The 17,597-nt window shown below is 39.8% G+C and overlaps 1 protein-coding gene across 3 annotated transcripts in view; it reads right to left on the bottom strand.

Annotated features, from left to right (window-relative positions):
• Positions 1–15,553, bottom strand: part of RBM25 (RNA binding motif protein 25) — a 32,890-nt gene extending 17,337 nt beyond the window's left edge. For 2 of the 3 annotated variants that reach the window (XM_064713784.1, XM_064713786.1), the window contains exons 1-6: positions 15,418–15,553; positions 8,733–8,853; positions 4,967–5,016; positions 3,376–3,546; positions 3,025–3,082; positions 1,732–1,892 (exon numbers count right to left, since the gene is read on the bottom strand). In XM_064713784.1, the coding sequence (XP_064569854.1) occupies positions 1,732–1,892; positions 3,025–3,082; positions 3,376–3,546; positions 4,967–5,016; positions 8,733–8,838 (546 nt within the window). In that variant the 5' untranslated portion in view covers positions 8,839–8,853; positions 15,418–15,553. Of the gene's footprint in view, positions 1–1,731; positions 1,893–3,024; positions 3,083–3,375; positions 3,547–4,966; positions 5,017–8,732; positions 8,854–14,914; positions 15,045–15,417 lie in introns of those variants that run through there. The other variant, XM_064713785.1, reaches the window with a different exon arrangement.
• Between the last annotated feature and the right edge of the window lie 2,044 nt (positions 15,554–17,597).

Here is a 17,597-nt window from a genome sequence, read left to right as displayed (position 1 = left end):
GGGTGGAGTGAGGGGGAGGGAAGGGTCTGATGGAGCAGCAGCTAAGAATGAGGGGGAAGGGAGGATTCAGTTGGAGCTGAAGAAGCTGCCAGGCCAAGGAGGAGCAGGCTGAAAAGAGCTAGAAGGTGGTGACGGGGTGGAATTGAAGAGATCCAGGGAGAAGAAGTGATCAGGGAGAGCAGGTAATAAGATAAAGGTTTGCTTGGTGTGTCTCTGTATGAAATCATGTTGTAGTTTATATGTTTGATTTCTTAGTTCAAAATATTTGAGAAAATTTGAAACTTTTGGATCCAAGTGGCACCAGCACACCAATGATGGTATGAAAGGAATTGCAAGCAGTTTGATCACAATGCACTTCATCAATACTCCTCAGCAATTCACAGCTTTTTTTAGCACCACCACAAAAAGGAGCAAAAAGCCAGCCAAATCCAATAAGACCCAACAAAAACCATGGAGTTAATCTCATTCTACCATACAGTTCTCTTATGGTTGCCTTCACCAAAGTCACAAACAGTACCCCAGACTGACTGTAACTTGCAGAAAACAAAATTCTGGAGAGATGTACAAGAACTCCAGAAATACTTTAAAGCTTGTTTGCAACATCAGCTGTGAAACACAGTATTACAGGTGATGCCAACATGAAACAAGGAAGTGAGAATGAAAGGGCAGTCCAATCAAGCCCTTACCTAGGCTAAGAGCTCATACAGTACTCCATTCAAACCTCACAAAGTTAGCACTCTGCTTTCCTAAGCTATTGGATTTCAGCCCAAACACACGGCGGCCAGTCAAAAATATGTCAAGAACTTCAAGTCATCATTATGCCTCTACTTCTGGTTAGGTAAAATGAAATAAAAGTATCTGTGTTTCCACTATAATCTACATATATTTAAGAAAAATTCCAAACTGAAATTTTTAAAATTTACTTGCTACAGCACGATTAGAATTTTTAGTTTTCTAAACTAGAGCCTCTTCTCACTTTGATTTTACTGAAAAAAAACTGGTTTTAAGTGGTATCTTAAGGCACATAAAAAACCTTTAGGAGTTAGAGACAAAGCCCAACTTGATTTGGGTTGAAATACAGCAAGTTTCTTTCAGCAAAGAAACAGACACCATTAACTTCAATGCAAGCTTGTCAATTAAGGTATCCTTGCATCTCAACAAGAATTCAACATGGCAAATATTGGCAATTATTCCAGAGCAGATCCTTAGCTTCAGAAAGGGATAGTACAAAAGCAATTTTCCCCTCTACTAAATGTCTGAATGCAGCCCACTGCCTGATATCTGTCTCTTCCAGTGAAGGATCTACTTCTTTCCTTTTCAGTATTTGTTCCAAAAGATCATCAATTCCCCTCAGACAGCAAATTTACAGATTGACAGAGTAACTTCTTCTAGGGTTTCAGCACTTTCAAGAGTTTCTAAACAAAAATGAGGCAAGGGAATCAAAACATACAGCAAATATTACTGCACTTCATAATGAATTACAGAAGTTATTCTAGAAATGTAGTTGTAGCTTGCAGGTAAGCAAGCTTCAAACACTATGGAATTAAGAGCTGACATTTCTCTGCCTTTCAACATATCTTCAGACTCACTTATGTGAATCTGGCAGGATCCTAAAATTAATAAAAGACACAGAAAGAAGTAGAAACTGAGACATGCTCACAGTCTGATCTAGAAAGCAACGTTACACTGACATTCTACTAAAAGAATGCAAACCACACATTATATACATACCCCATTAGATGCCTTTTTCTTTGCTTTCCATTCATCTAGCTGAGCCTTTGTCTTTGCATCAACTTTGACCAGCAACTTCTTCTCTCCAATCTGGAGATCATGGAGTAGTCTCAGCGCTCGTAGGGTAGAATCTGGCTCTTTGTACTCACAAAATCCAAAGGCTGAAATGGATGATTGAAATGAGAAATAAACACATTAAAGCTCTTCAGGTAATTTACTTTGTTTAAAAATGTGTTTTAAATCAATAGACTTGGAACACAGGCACTTTTTTAAAAAAAGCCAGGAGTACACATCATAAAAACTCAATGTTCACCCACTGAACTCATCTTTGATATAATTAGCAGTCCAATAAATAAGATGGAACCAGTACACACATTGTAGATGTCCCATTCCTGGAAACTTCCATGGTCAGGTTGGATGGGGCTCTGAGCAACCTGATTCAGTCAAAGGGGGTTGGACTAGATGAACTTTAAAAGGTCCCTTCCAACTCAAATGACTATGATTGTGTTTGTAAAGCTTTTGACATATCTGTCTGAAATAAGAAATGCAGTCTATATGATGACATCTCAGGTGGATTTGCAATTGTCTGATGACCAAGGGCATCAATCAACAGCTCATAGTTAAACTAAAGGGAAGGGTTTCAATCTTTCAGACATTCAAACTAGGTTCTTCACAACAGTTACATAAAAGTGTTAAATGAGAAAAACATTTTTGACAGCAAAATAAAAAAGTGTGAGAGATAAAAAAGCTGAAGAAACTGAACTTAAAAAGAAAAAAAACCCATAAATCTAGCACGATACAAAAACACAGCAAAAAATTAGTAACCAAAATTGTTTCCTGCAGTCACTTTGGAAAGGTCACAAAAATTAAAACAGTTCAACTTGACAATAGGAAAGGTCAATTTTACATCAGAAAAACCTCCCTCATGGAGAAGAACAATACATAGTACTGGAAGTGACTTGTAAAAGTGTTAGAATAGTATCTTTCTTTGGGGTTAAGTCCAAAGAGGGAAAGCTTTCTCAGAAATAGTCTATAAAATCATTCAGCTTCAGGAAAGAAAGGTAAGCAAACTAGGCTCCCAAGACATCTTTCCATTTAACCATTCTTAATTATATTATTTTATTCTCAGTTCCAGAAAATACTAGTCCTTTACTAGAAAGCATTTCACAGCTATCATATTATAGCATCTTAAAATGTAAAATTATTAAGAACAGCAATGTGTCACAATAGTAAAATGCTGCCAGTTAATAAAAAAAAGTATATCTAGAGATTTTGAAAAACATGAACAGTTACCTTGAAGTTTTCCAGATGCTCCTTGCACTCTCTTCCAACTCAAAACCAAGCCACATTTCTGCAATTAAGAGAAGTATCATTAATTATTATATTCAAATCATTACAAAAATGTGACCACTTTTTGCAAAATATTATAAAATTAAAACAGGGTAAACTCTACTAAAAATAAAATACGTCTATATTCATAGACATCTATATTGTCAAAAAGCTGTACTCTCTTATCGGATTCAGGCATAGTGGACTGCTATTCCAGTGAGTGGGAATAGCTCTACTTTAAGTTTCAATACATTGCTTGTGGCTCCTTTATTCATCAGCCAGGGATGAAATGTAACAAGAGTCTGCTGTACTTACTGCTAGAAGCTGCCGTATGAGCATGTCTGAGGCCTTCTCTGAAATGTTGCCTACAAAAACAGTAGTAGTGGGACCGCAGTTTTCATCATTTTCTTTGTTCTTCAAGCCGGGATGATCTTTTCTGACTCCCAAATGTTTTCCAACCATAGACACTGTGGTAGGAACTAACACCTATAAAGAGGAAGAGAAATTGTAAAATAAAGCACTGGCATGGTTTGTTTTTTTTTTTAATTGGTAAGACATGAGACTTAGGGATGCACACTTATTTCAAATACATACAAACCTCAGGCTTGTGGAGTGAAACACCAATAAGCAGTTCAGGCTTTAATACTTTCTACAACACAAAAAAGATGGCCATTTTCTGGCAAAGGAAAGTCACAAAAGATAACTGAACACAGCCACTGAAGGTCTCAAGGTGAGCATACAGTAACATTAGGTATTATTTCTCCTACAAATAACAAGTTTGCAACATTTGAGTCACTGGAAGTTGAATTGCCTTATCTAATACTGTAAAAACCAAGGTGTGAATAGAAAAGTAACTCTGGCTCAAAGGCTTCAATGGACACATGACACATGATCTTAAAGCTTCCACACAGTGAATAAACACTACTGCTTTATTTAATAAACACACACCACAAAGTCTCTTTAGGTTAAGGAGCAAACATTTGTAAGGTAACTGTACAAAGACAGGCAGGACCATCTGCTCCATTTTGCTACACTTCTTTCACCTAAGAGTTAACAATTCTTATGCATAGTCTCTCTTCTCAGAACACCCTTCAAGAAGTGTCACTTACTAAAAGTTATTCTAATCACAAAACTGAAAACTAAATTTGTTTCAGTATATTTGTCCTAAACACACTGATTACCATTAACATACCCTCCAGTAGGAGATAATACAAGCTATCCAAAAATTGTGTATTTTGGGGAGATTTCACTCCTGCAAAATCACACAAATGGTAACTCACATTGAAGTCAAGAAGTAACGTTTATATTTTAAAGTGCACTTTTTTCCACCCAAAAATCATAAACCTCCCTTCCAACTTGAGATTTGTAAGATAGACAAAGAAACCTTTCATTTGCTTTTCCACAGATGGATATTACATGCAACTATTCCTTTTCCTGCAACATGGAGACAGCAACCTTATCTGTAAGCTTGTCAAATCCCATCTTTTTGGACAACCTAGCAGTGCTGTGCGATGGCCTCACAAACCTGGATGAGGTAATGCCTCCAGGGCACTGTGTCAGGGCTACAGACTCCGAGTGAGAGACCTGGAACCTCCCTGATCTAACTGGACTGCACAGGAAGAGCACACATGATCCAAAGACAAAGCCTTTCACTGTATTTGAGAGAAGTGTGTCTTCTTGCAAGAACAATAATTGCTTCACCTCTGCAGCTGGTGTCTCCAGACATTACTGCAAACTTTGTCTAGGTGAGAAATTAACATTTGCATTATAGCTGCATTTAAAATTAAGCATCTTCTTTCATAATACAATTCTGACAGAATAGAGCAAAACAAAAACACTGGTGACATATACTAAGTTTTATTCTCAATTTTATTTGGCTATCCCACATCCCTACTGTAATACTTACAGTTGGAGCAGGAGCCATGATGCCCATTGGTACAGGAATCATAGGGGTCCCTGAGAAAGACAATACATTAATATTAGTCTGCCCTGCTGAGAACTGATGAATACAAATGGAATCATTGCAGACATGATTTTCAAACTAGACAGCAATTTTGGTCAACTAAGAATTTCACAGTACTAATTACCAGTAATTCCTCAAGCATTCCAAGGAAGTATATATAACATATCATAGGCATCCTGGTCACTTTCTGGTATTACCATTTCAACTTTGTCACACACAAATCTATTTTCAGAGCATATTCAAGCCACAGTATTGTTCTAGAAGACAGTGGGGTGATAAATGAGGCAGGGAATTCCTGAGAGCAAAGGCAGCTGATGCCCTACAGATGATCTCGTTCCCAGCTTACACAATTCCCACAAGTGCAATGGTTTTTGCACATGGCTATAGGGATGAGGTCCTGTAGAGAACAGCACCAGGCTTCACGCCACTATTTATGGAATAGCTTAATAAAGGCAGCATAAAAAATCTCTATTGAGAAGCTGCTGAATACTTCACTTGGCAGTCTCCAATACCTAATTTAGAACAACACAGAATTTTAATAATGTTCATTAATTAATATTAAACAGTATTTTAAATTAATATTTAATGATATGAAACCTATTTTACACTACCAAATTCACTAGCAGCTTAAATCACTTTCATGAGCCAATATCTGATCATAAGAAAGGCTCTTTACATGCCAGCTGCTAGAGGTGAAATATATTAAATGAATGGATTTCATCAAAACTACTTGTTGATCAGCAGACACATTGAGACTTGAGAACAGTGAGGTCAATCTCATGTTCTTCACAGAAATCCTATATCTCCTTTTTTTTTTCCATTCTACAGACTTCCATTGTTTTTTCCTTCTCAATTGTTCCCTTAGTGTTGTATTAAAAAAATTCAGAAATATTTATTCAGAAATTTGTTCTATTCAAAAAATTCTAAACAAATTTCTGCAACCTACTGCCCCTGGACTTGTTCCCCCATTTTCTCTAGTGTTTAGTCTTACAATACTTCTCCTCAGATATCCTTTCCAGTTTTTTCCTCATCCACTCTGGTTTTGCTTTATTTATGTTTTTATTTTCTCCAGCTCTCAATTCTCTTCCTCAGTCCCTTCATACTAAGGTCATACTACCTCTTCTTCCTCCAAATCATTTAGACAATCAAAACTGTTTTGCTCTCCCATGTTCTCTGTTTTAATACACCACAGCATCTGACAGGCTGTAGCAACTACTCACAAGCAAGACTGGTCGTGCAGCCCTATAATTAATATAATTATGACAATGGCTTTTAAAGTTACAGATCAGCAAACACATTTGTGTTATCGCTGATAATTCTATGAAACTATCTGCCCAATGTTTAGCAGAAGCCACAAAAATCCACTGAAATATTGGGCATGTCAGGAAATATAATGACCATAAAGGCATCATTTAGCTGCTACACAAAAGCTTGATGCACCTACAGTTTTGACTAGGGCCTACAGACCTGGTCTCTGCAACCCAAGGCTGCTCAGCCTCACAGAACAGCACCTACATGACCTCACTGGTGAAGCAGCTGCTTTATTAGGAAAGGCTGCACACTCTGAGACTCTTCAAGTGTGGAGGTTTGCAAGGGATGGAACGTGGCTGAGGAGAACAGAACCACTAAACTCAACCCGCCCAACTCCCACATCAGAACTGGGGCAGGAGGGAGACACTGAGTAGGCAACGAATTTAAAGACAAACTTAAGAGAGTAGCACTTTACTATTATAACATTATTATTATAACATTAACAGCAGTTAATGGACTTTTCAAATTTGTTTTAAGAGGTGACAGAGATGAACAGAGTAAAACATTCCAAAATGTTCACAAATGACAGGTCCAGAAGAAGACAAAGAACAACCAGAAGATCAAACTCTACTACCCAAGGCTACCGGTGTATGAAGCAACAGACTCAGAGAGCAGACAGGCATACATGCCCACCCTAAATGCTGCCTTCTAGTCCCACTGCCCACACACTGCATCAGCCTATATGGACTGCAGGTCTCACCTACTACAGCATTTCTGCCATGCAAAATTGGGTTTTTTACACCTTAGTGGTATCCAGTAATCTTCAGAGATTTATCAGAATCACCTCCTTATCAGATGTTCCACACTAATATTGGGAAATGCTAGAACTTCCTGTTTTTAGCAACTGTATTTTTAAGCAAAACAAACCACCTTTCCTAACTTCAGTATTATGCAAGCAAACTACTCCAGCTGAAACTCTTCAAAAAATTACAGGCTGAGGTAACTAAGACATTTATTTTTCACCAAACAGCTAGCTAAAGATAATATTGCAAGTCACTAAAATTGTGATCTTACACATGGACTAAATTCAGAGCAAATTTCATAAAATCTGTGGCATTTTCAGCTCTACTGATGTTCTTATACTAAGAAGTGAGATCCACATCCTCTACAAGTCAAAATATGTTGTCTGCACAGGCAAGCAAATCATGTTTCTCTTATGCAGACAAAAGCTTTATTCTCACCTAATACCAGCCTTCTCCACTCTACATACTATTCAGATTCCTAATATGAGACTAATATAAATTCAGATTCCTAAAATGAGACTATTTAAACACAACAAGAGAACAAAAAGATCTTTGTCACACATTCTAAGAAGTAAAATGTTCATAGCCAAAAATTATAACAAGACATTTAAAAATATATTTCAGAAAGATTTTTTAAAGTATCTGGTGTTTTATACACTAGTATATACAAACTGGAGCTAGAAAAAATAAGAGGTATTATTTTAAAATTCAACCTGAAATTTTTGATGGCAGGATGCTACCTAAGCAAAAGCTCTTCCTTTATCAGAAAATAGGTAACATCTCACAGCTCTCAAGAAAAATGTTTAGAAAAATTAATGCAAGTAAAATTAGCCTAATAAATGATGTGCAGAAATTTTTTTGTAGTTCAGCCATCTGTTTATTGAATGTCTCTACTGTCTATACAACACTCCTGTACAACACAGTTCAAGACAATATAGACAACACAGGAATTATTTTCTGCAGTTCTTGTGATGAATTCTGAAGAGGTGATTCTCTGATGTCTTCCCCTCTCCCACCTCAAGTCATCATTACGTATACTCACAATGTACAGAAAGAAAGCTGTTCCAGACCAACAAGATAAAATCTCAACTCAAAAACCAGAGGCTGATCTTAGAGTTGAACAAAGAAAAAAGGCAGGAATAATTTTGGGAAGATCAGAAGAAATTATAAAGCTAACTATAAATTTGCAAGATGTTTAAAGGAAAGAATACAAGAAGCAAAATAAAAGAAAGTGGGACATTAAAATAGAGAAAAACAACACAAAAAAGTTGAGTTGAAAGTTACTCCTCTATGTTCACATTACACATACTCAGCATACCCAAGAGTTTCCAAAGGCTATTACAATGGATTGCTGTCAAAACACTGGCTTCGGAATGCCTGATATAAACAGAAATCACCACTCAGCTTCAGTCTTGAATACAGGCTCAAGAAAAGCCCAGTATTTCATTTCTGGTTAAATGTAAACAGTTCTTGGTAGACCAAAAAGATCTTGCTCACATGACATTCTCTGTGGGAAAACTAGAACCTCAACTGCAACGTACACAAATCTGAGTTACCAAGATATATTATTTACAAAAGTTCCTGACTTTTAAAGGAATTCAGAATAACAGAAAGAAGTTAAATTCTACAATACTCCATATATTAATTTAACTTACCAGGAGGTACAGGTGGAGGAAAACCAGGAAACTGTGGAGGTGGGATCCCAGGGGGAAGCGTTGGGATTCCCATAGGAGGGCGATTCAAATGAGGTGGAAAAGACATTCTTGCAGTCACAATCTAAAAAAAACAGAGAAGGAAACTTATAGTCAGTTCCCAAACGTGAATTACAAAAGCAGTGAAGTGGTAAATGTCTGTAATTATTTAAAATTTTTATATGGACATTCAGCTACAAACTAGAACTTATTTTTTCAACTTTTTTTCCCCCCCAGCTATTCATTATGTTAGATGTAGTAGAAGTCTTCTCTCTCAATTAAAAACAGCACTTCTAAGGAAGTGTTTCAGAATGAACTGAAAAACAAAGCTATATCTGACTCCTCATACCAATAAGAGCACTTAACAGTTTGTACAGTTTCTTTAAAATAAAGCTATCTTTGCAGTATTAGAAAGCAAAACTGATCTTGTAATGCATTTTCAATAAAGCAAGTAGATCTGTTGTACAAGAAATGATCACACACAATACAACTGTAGAACAAGACACCAGAAAGAAGTGGGACATTTGCAATGCTCAGCACCAATGGGAGTTGTATTTAAGATGACATTGGGGAGATTCTCAAATCCCAGCAAAGAGAGAGTTAAAAGCTTGAAAGAGGGTTCTGTGATCTATTTTTAACTCAACCCAGTCCACAAATCTCCTAGAGCACAACTTGGACATTAGCCCATGAGCTGAGGGTCAACATGCTCCCACAGAGAGTAAAGATCATTTCAAACATCCTTTTCTATTCAGATTATTATTTTACATGCATATTACTGACCCTGAAACAGAGACCACCCAGTCATAAAACACTCAAGATCACCCTTAATACAACCAAGGCATGCATTCTTGCTTCCAGTACAGTTTCAGTAACCTTACACAGTCAAGTCTTCATGGAAGGCTGGCCCTCAGGTCTAAAAAAACCAAAACTGGTCACAATATAACTGCTGAGCATACACCTACATTCACAGTGCAGGGAGGAAGCATGGCAGAAGCTCACACAGAGTGGATCATGTGGATATGAATCATGAGGACACACTATCACAAGCGACAAGAAGCCAGTAAGCTGCCGGCAGAAACGCTTCCGTTTCTCATTGGACTCTACAGACTGCCCTACAAGCCACAGTGACAGATCTGCACTGCAACTGCTTTCCAAACAGTCAGCCATGAGCCAAAAGGGAAGCAAGGCTGTCTGGAGAAACAGAGTTATGGTAAGCAAAATCCTGATGCATGCAGCAGAACTGTAGATTGTAACATGCTTTCTTCAAGCCAGGAACAATGGCACTGAATTTTTTTGTTCTTTGCTGGAGACAGATGTATCTTCCAGACTTGCTCAAGAGCAAAGCCATTCGTTTTAAATACTAGAAGTAAAAGACAATATCAGTACTCTACCATAATAGCAGGTACATCTAAAAGATGTAAAAATTTTAATAACATAACCACATAGAAAAACTTTATTCCCTCAGATTCTGGAAACAACTATGAGAGATAAACATATATAGCAGACTGGAAAGAATGAAAGAGAAACCTAGATGTATTTGGTAATACCTTCTAACACCAGAATGTACTTATTCTGGTCTAAGAACATATATGTAACCCTATCACATAACTCATCCAAGGAAACATTTACAACTACCTAAACTACACAAGGTATGTGATGAGGGCATTCATTGATCCCTAAGGGCATTTATCAATATATCACCAAGCAAAACAATGAACACTCCTGTGACACAAGGTCTAAGATGGCAGAAGAAATAAGAGAGAAAATGTAAAATTTTTCAAACAATTCAATAGAGCTTTTATGAAATCTAATAAAGATAAAACCTCCCCTCCCTTTTAGAATCCATATGCCTAAGAACACATTTCCTTTCTGCAATTCCTGAATTTTTAAAACTGTATAAGTAAAGAAAAGCAGCAAATATGTATACCATATTATTTTTTAAAAAGTTGCTTACTGTCTCCTCAGACTACATGTACATCAGCTGACATTCATCTAGAATCTGGAACTTGTATGGTATGGAAGGGAACAGAACTCTGCCTTGGTATCACTACTTGAAACTTTCACATGCACAAAAAAATAACCGACAGAAAACCCAAAATTAAGATCTTTAAGGCTCCCAATTCTTACCTACATTTCAAGCTGATAAACAACTGGATGAAATTCAAAGCTATTTTGGGGCAGATGGTACAAACAATAAGCTACTGGGTCTGAAATGGTTCTAAACAGGCTACAACAGAATGGCACCATCGGAGGTCCACACAATGTTAATGTGTGGTCTGTAAAACATGTAAGAATAACTGGGGAAGTAATTTTCCAGGCTGCCTCTAGGTGCAACCCCTTCTCTCGCTCTGATAAGCACTTTATCTGAGCCATCACTTTGGAGATGCCAACAAAAAAAGCCTGGGGACTAAGAAGTGCATCAGTTCTTTGAATTAAAAGATGCTGAAACATACCATAGCCAGTGGATGTTAAATATGACAGAGAAGGAACTGTTTGGTTGGGGGTTTTTTATAATTTAAATTAAAAACCCAAAGATTTAGCAGTCAACTAAGTTGCTGTTGCTGCACAAAAGGAGAAAGGCAGTAAGAAGCGAACAAACTTAGTCTTTCAATCTTTTTGGGCAGATGATGTGGAACACTGTTACACACAGGGCTTCAAAAGTCCATTTCGAAGCATTCCCTTCTTTCTCTCCCCACCCCCCATAGCTGTACAATTATTTTCACAGCAGCTAGAAAGCTGTTTTCTTACTGACTTAATTCTTACACGGACCAATCCTAGCAACTCTGCTGCCTGTGGCATTTAAGATCAAAACTAGAATTAAGGAAAGCCTGGTCTCTTTCTCACCACTCTGTGCAACTGCTAATGTGAAAGCAGCAGAGAACAGCTGAATTCTGGTTCAGTTATGAAAGCTGTGAGGGCCGAGATACCAGCAGTGAAACTGCTCACTGGAGAAGTGAGAGATCTGGGCGAGGGAGGACGATGCATCCAAGACACCACAATCAAAGGAACTGCACAACACACCCTAAGCAACTACAAATTCCTAAGCAACTACAAATCAAAGGTTAGGTATGAAGATTTAGGAGATGCTAAGCTGGATCTGTGTAGAATACACTTGCACACATCTCAGTTCAAGCATCTTGAACTTCTCTGCAGACTGTCCTCCTACCCTGCCAGTACAGTTCAGTGATCGATTTCTGCTACATTTACTGTGATCTCAGGAATGTACATGGTGATCTTCCAACTTCCCCAATTTATTCAAATGTCTATGTAAGAAACTAAACAGTCCTGACATATTTTTAAAATCTCAGCTGTCTCTAGTGAAACTGAATGTAAGCAGCATGCTTGACAGCTGCAGTTTAACTAGCAGCTCTCTAAGCAAGAGTTTAATTTGCATGAATGTTACAGAGGTCACAAAAGTACAGGAGAAAGAAAAGCAGTGGTCAACTGGCCTGACACCACTCAAAATACTGAAACAACATCTTTACCTCCCAAAATGATGGATTCATGTCAGGTCTCAGACTCAAAGTGCAGCCAGTTTAGGCTGTCTGTGCCAGCAAGCAATACAACAGGAACAAGTCTGTTAAACAAAACTAATGGAAGTTTAGACCCTCATGTCTACACTACATGTTTTGGGGAGGCCCACCCCACTAAAACAAATGCCAGTTTGTAGGTACAAGTGCATTTTTGAATATATTTTCATCCAAAAGGAAGCCAGCTTATGCACTGGAATAAGCACAAACCAGTATGAAATAAACTTCCTAAGTGATGATGACTGTGAGACCTCCTTCAAGAGCACACCCTTGATCCAAGTGAACACAGTAACATAGGTGAACACTTTATTAGCCTTGGGCCATTTCTCTAAGCTGCAGAATAATTATAAAATGGATGGCTAAACACCTAAGCTTACTCTATGCAGACCCAGCTCAAAACCAGCCTGAGCTACTAAGGCAAGTGCTACATAAACATAGCTATAATATTCCAGGTTCAACTTTGGCCCAGAAGGAATTCAGCTGCTTTCTACACTGCACTTCTGACTTAAGTCCTGGTAGAAGCAAGCCACATGCAGAGCAATCTGCATCAATTTCCTGAAACTTGGAGAGAGTACAGGGATATAGCCATAGGTTCTAAGGTCTGGTAAAATCCATTGAGACTGGTTAATCCTGTCATGGTGAGATCCCTGCTGGGATGGAGCTCTGTCCACTAGGAACATGCTGGCTCTGATTTACAACTGAGCAAATGCAGACAGCTCACCTTAGGGCCAGAATCAAGTGTCTGAGTGCACACAGAACTCAAAACTACAATGAAACAAGGGTCACCACCACCCAGACACTGCTGCCCTGCTCTTCCTTATCATCTCTGACTCCTAGAAGTCCCAGTAAGAGAGGACTGAGATTGCACTGGTCAGCTGCGCTGTTAGCACAGTAATTTCTTTTTAATCATAGTATTCTTTTAACCTTCTGTTTTACTAATCCTATTTTTTTAAATAGAGGTGAAGAGATATGCCACAAGCAGAACATAAACTCAATAAAAATTTCTGGTAATGAACATATTTTAAATTAACAATTCCATGATCTACTCAGGGCAGTGTCGTAATTCTAAGAGTGTTACAGGATTTATATTACTATCTCTGTTTACACATCAGAAACTTTATGTGTAAAAGTTTTATTTATTTAAAAACTTGCAAAAACATCTTAACCAATTTCAAAGCACTGAAGTTCCCCATGAACCAACCAGTTGCAATACTTACTACTGCTACACCAAACAAAGTTAAAACTGACTGCAAAACCCCTCAAGCCTTAATACACAAACAAACTTCACGTGTCATACTTCATGCTATGACATACACGAGGTGTCATAGCAACAGTGACAGTATGACTGATATAGTTTGATTTAATTTTATCTGATTTTAACTTCCCTTCAATATTTTCTCAAAACACTTCTTCTGCACCACAAAGTCTGTACCCTTAGTCTAGAATAAGTGGCACAGCTGTGCAGGCTGAAGAAAACATACACAGCAAACCCGTGTGCTAAAGACTTTAACCCGTGTGTTAAGTCTGTTCTATCACACAGGTTTGTGTGTTGGTCTCCAACAATGGGTGGATATTTAAGCCACTCCATTATAAAAACAATCTCGTAGTCTGTCACCCAACAAAGGTGCTGTTTATATTATTACTTATCATCAAAAAATCTCCCTATAAGAAAAATCTTCTATTCCAAGCCAACTGGTTTCCTCAGTGAAAATTACCACTTTCTCAGACCCCTACAATTTTCTCCAAAATGGTCGGCAAGCGAAGCAAGATTTAAATGTTAAACACAACAGACATGGGGAGAGATAAAATATATTATAGATTTCCTAAGCTAAGAACAAAAACACTAGTATTTGCTCTAACTTGTTTTTCAGAGGTGATCTAGAAAGAGTTTAGTAATTGCTGTGGAATAGCTGCATCCCACACTGTTATTATGAAGCAGCACAAAAAGCAACGTGTTTACCCCAACCAAAGCCTCAGTCCAAAAGCCCTTTAAGTAGGGGTCTATTAAGTATGCCATCAGAACTTTAAGATACTTGATTTAATTCCGAATTCTGTGCCTCTGCACCCATATAAAGCCCTGGTTAGTGAAGTAAGTGACTTTCCATTCTAACTTGGCTATTGACTCTTCCCAAAACAGAAACATGGCTGTGGCATTACAACACTTACATGAATGAGCACTCAGAGGCAGAGAAACCAGCAAACACAAAGCACTATGATCAATGCCACTCCTTCATAGGGAAAGTAAGAAACTCTCCTATTCTTCCTTTTAATTCGTTCTGAACTCACTCCATAAATGCTGATGCAATACCTGAAGTAATGCTTTCCCACCAGACACAAAAAGGGACTAAAATTCAGTGTGCGTGTATTTTAGTCTGAATGGGCTAAGAAATATAAAACTTTTGAGAGCTGACTTTCTCTAAGGCCGTTAACGACCTAAAAAAAGAAACAACAAAACCATCAGCTGTGTTCAGGATATTCCCTGTGTTGAAACAAAAAACTCTCCTTCCAGCAGACAAAGATCTTCTTCTTCAACGGAAAAAGACATCATGAGAAAAACATGCCATGTGCCCATCACAACGGCTCCTAACACGGATGAATCACTCTTGATTATCTTACCTACGACCTGGTAACACGTGTTTTAAGATGACCACGCCAATGCACACTAAGGACAATAACTTCCTTGTCGCAATATACCGCGTTTTCTAGTGTGATCGGTTTCGCCGACGTGCAAAAGTAAAAATCCCACCCACAGTCCAAGGCGGCCGGGCCCGGGGAGCAGCGTCGGGCGCCAGCAAAGCTCCGCGCAGGTCTCGGTGCCGGCCGTGCGATGGGCTCCCCTCGCCTCCCGCGGGGCCGCTCTCGAACCTCCGCCGGGGCCGGCGGAATGGAGACCCACGCGTCCCAGCGGGAGAGGAAGCGAACGGGCCTCGCGAGCACCGCCCCGAGGCCGCTCGCCCGTTCCACGCCCCGTCCAGGCCCGAGCCACCTCCCCAGCGAGCGCCCGCCGCGGCCCAGCGGCCTCGGCCCGGTCCCGGCCGCGCCTCCGCCCAGCGGGCGGCCGAGGCGCCACTGCCGCGCCTCCTCCCTCCCTGTTTCCCCCGCAGTCCCTCGGTTCTCACCCTCGGCTGCGGAGCGGGGCGGGGATGGCGCGGGGAAGGCGCTGCGCCGGCGAAGGCCCCGCTAGGCCGCGAACACACCGCGCCGAGCCGCTGCCGCCGCGCCGCGCGGGGTCATGTGACCCGCCTCTTCCGCCAGCGGCCCGGCGTGCACCGCGCCGCGCCACCACAGAGGCGGTTGTGCCAGAGCGCCCCCACCCGCGCCCAGGCAGTACCGCGGCCGACCATAGAGCAGCGGCGGCGGCCGACGGGCCGGGGCGGCCAAGGGGCATGCGCGCTGCCGCCATCTTTGGTGCGGGGGCGGCACGGGGCCGTGACCCGGCTCGGAGTTCCGCCGTGTCGAGGTCAAGTGTCGCCAGTCGGGGCTAGGGCGGGCTGACGGCCCTGGCAAGCCCCTGGCAAGTGTCCGGCTGTGGGTGGCACGGAGCCTTGTCCGTCTGTCAGCCTTCATGGCACTCTGGGCAGGCTGAGCTGCGACCCGCCCGTGACTGTGGTCGGGACGGGCTGTACCGCAGGCAGTGAATCCCCTCCCGCATTGTTGGGATGCAGCCCAGGATACAACGGACTTTCATGGAAGGTTCCGTGTGCTGTAAAAAAACTAAGGATTTACACAGCGAATAGAGTGTGTCTTAGGCAGCTGTGTGCTCATCAGAAAGATGTCACTGTGCTCTTGGGCCTAGCCATGGTCTACAACTGGTAGTTTCTCTGACCTACTTTCAGCGTTTAAACTACATTAAGAGACAATTTTCAACATGACATGCAAGACAGTAATTGCTGTAGTTACGCCACTGGTGGCAAGGAGTTGCAAGTGGAAAGAGGAAGTGACTAGGAATGAGAGGAACGTGATCTTATAGATTATTATGAGGTAGACCACAAAATGAAGACATGCATAAATCTGTTTAAAAAAATGTTGGATTAGCTAAGGAAAAAAATGTGTTGTATTTTCCGTTGTTTAAAGAAAAGTGTTCAAAAGACAAGAGTCCAATGACAAAATCACCTGTAGAATGACTTCTTCAGTACAAAGCAGATTAAAACTATCTGGCTGATGTCATATGGGCTACTGAACAGCCAATAACTGCATTGGAACTAAGGTCCTGTTCATCACCTTGCTTTACCTGATGTGTAAGGTAAATATTTTAGCAATAAGAGATTTAAGAAATATTTCAAGTTTGAATGTAATTTTTTTCTCCCACCAGAAACAGCATTTTTACTTTCTGTTAATCACAGCTTATTCTAAAGAGGTGGCGTATCTCCCTCAAAAGTAACAGATATTTAGTAACTACATTACTGACCACTGTTAATATTTAAAATAATTTATTAGCATACCTAAGAAAACCAAGGAAAAGAGAAAGGGCATAACAAAAATTTCAGAATCTTCTCTGTGTTGTTTTCTCAGACAACAACACCTCAGCTTAATAAAGAAATGTGAATCCTAAACTGATTTGTACTGCTGTAATAACTTTTTATTTACAGGAAACATTGCAAAGGCTCTGCTTATACAGAGGTTCATCTTTTTTTTAGCCAAAGAAATAGGCTATTTTGCATTTTTTCTTCTTGCACAAATCAACTGTGGCCTTCTGTATCTTTCTTAATCAAGGAAGAACAGCAGCAGAAGCATCCAGTAAATGTAGCTACTTTTCTGTCTTTACTCTTTCTGCTATGGGATTTTAGAATTACCCACCCCTAGTGCCTGTATTATCTTCCTGCCTTTCAGTTATGCAATTGAGATCCCTTTTCCAGATACTGATCACAGTTCACATTCTTCAGGTCTCACTGCAAACTCCAGGATTTTGTGCTCAAGCCAGTCATGAAGATTGCAGTACATGGCTTTTAATATTAAGGTTAAAATGAAGAGGTGCTCTTTTTTTTCTGCTAATTATCTTGTATTTCAAGCATGAGAAATCATTCCAAAAATGTTAGGCAGCACCTCAGGGTACAGGGGTCACATTGTTTCTAGACTATGCATTCTAAACATTTTATATGCATTTTTTCTTCCCTTCCTCATGTCCTTTAATTGCTCCCTCCATCACATTACCAGTCTAAATAGAGGCACTTAGAGGAAAATCCCTTAGATGCCAGCCTCATTGATCTCATTCCTTGGCTCCTCTGAATAGCATTGTGAGATTTAAAAGTTTCTACCTCATATGTATTAGTTATATTCATTATTCAGGATTTTTTCAGTC

Source organism: Zonotrichia leucophrys, chromosome 5 (genome assembly GCF_028769735.1).
Source record: "Zonotrichia leucophrys gambelii isolate GWCS_2022_RI chromosome 5, RI_Zleu_2.0, whole genome shotgun sequence".
Taxonomy (NCBI): Eukaryota; Metazoa; Chordata; class Aves; order Passeriformes; family Passerellidae; genus Zonotrichia; species Zonotrichia leucophrys.
Note: the sequence above shows the minus strand (reverse complement) of the source record. Positions and strands in the feature narration are given on the sequence as shown.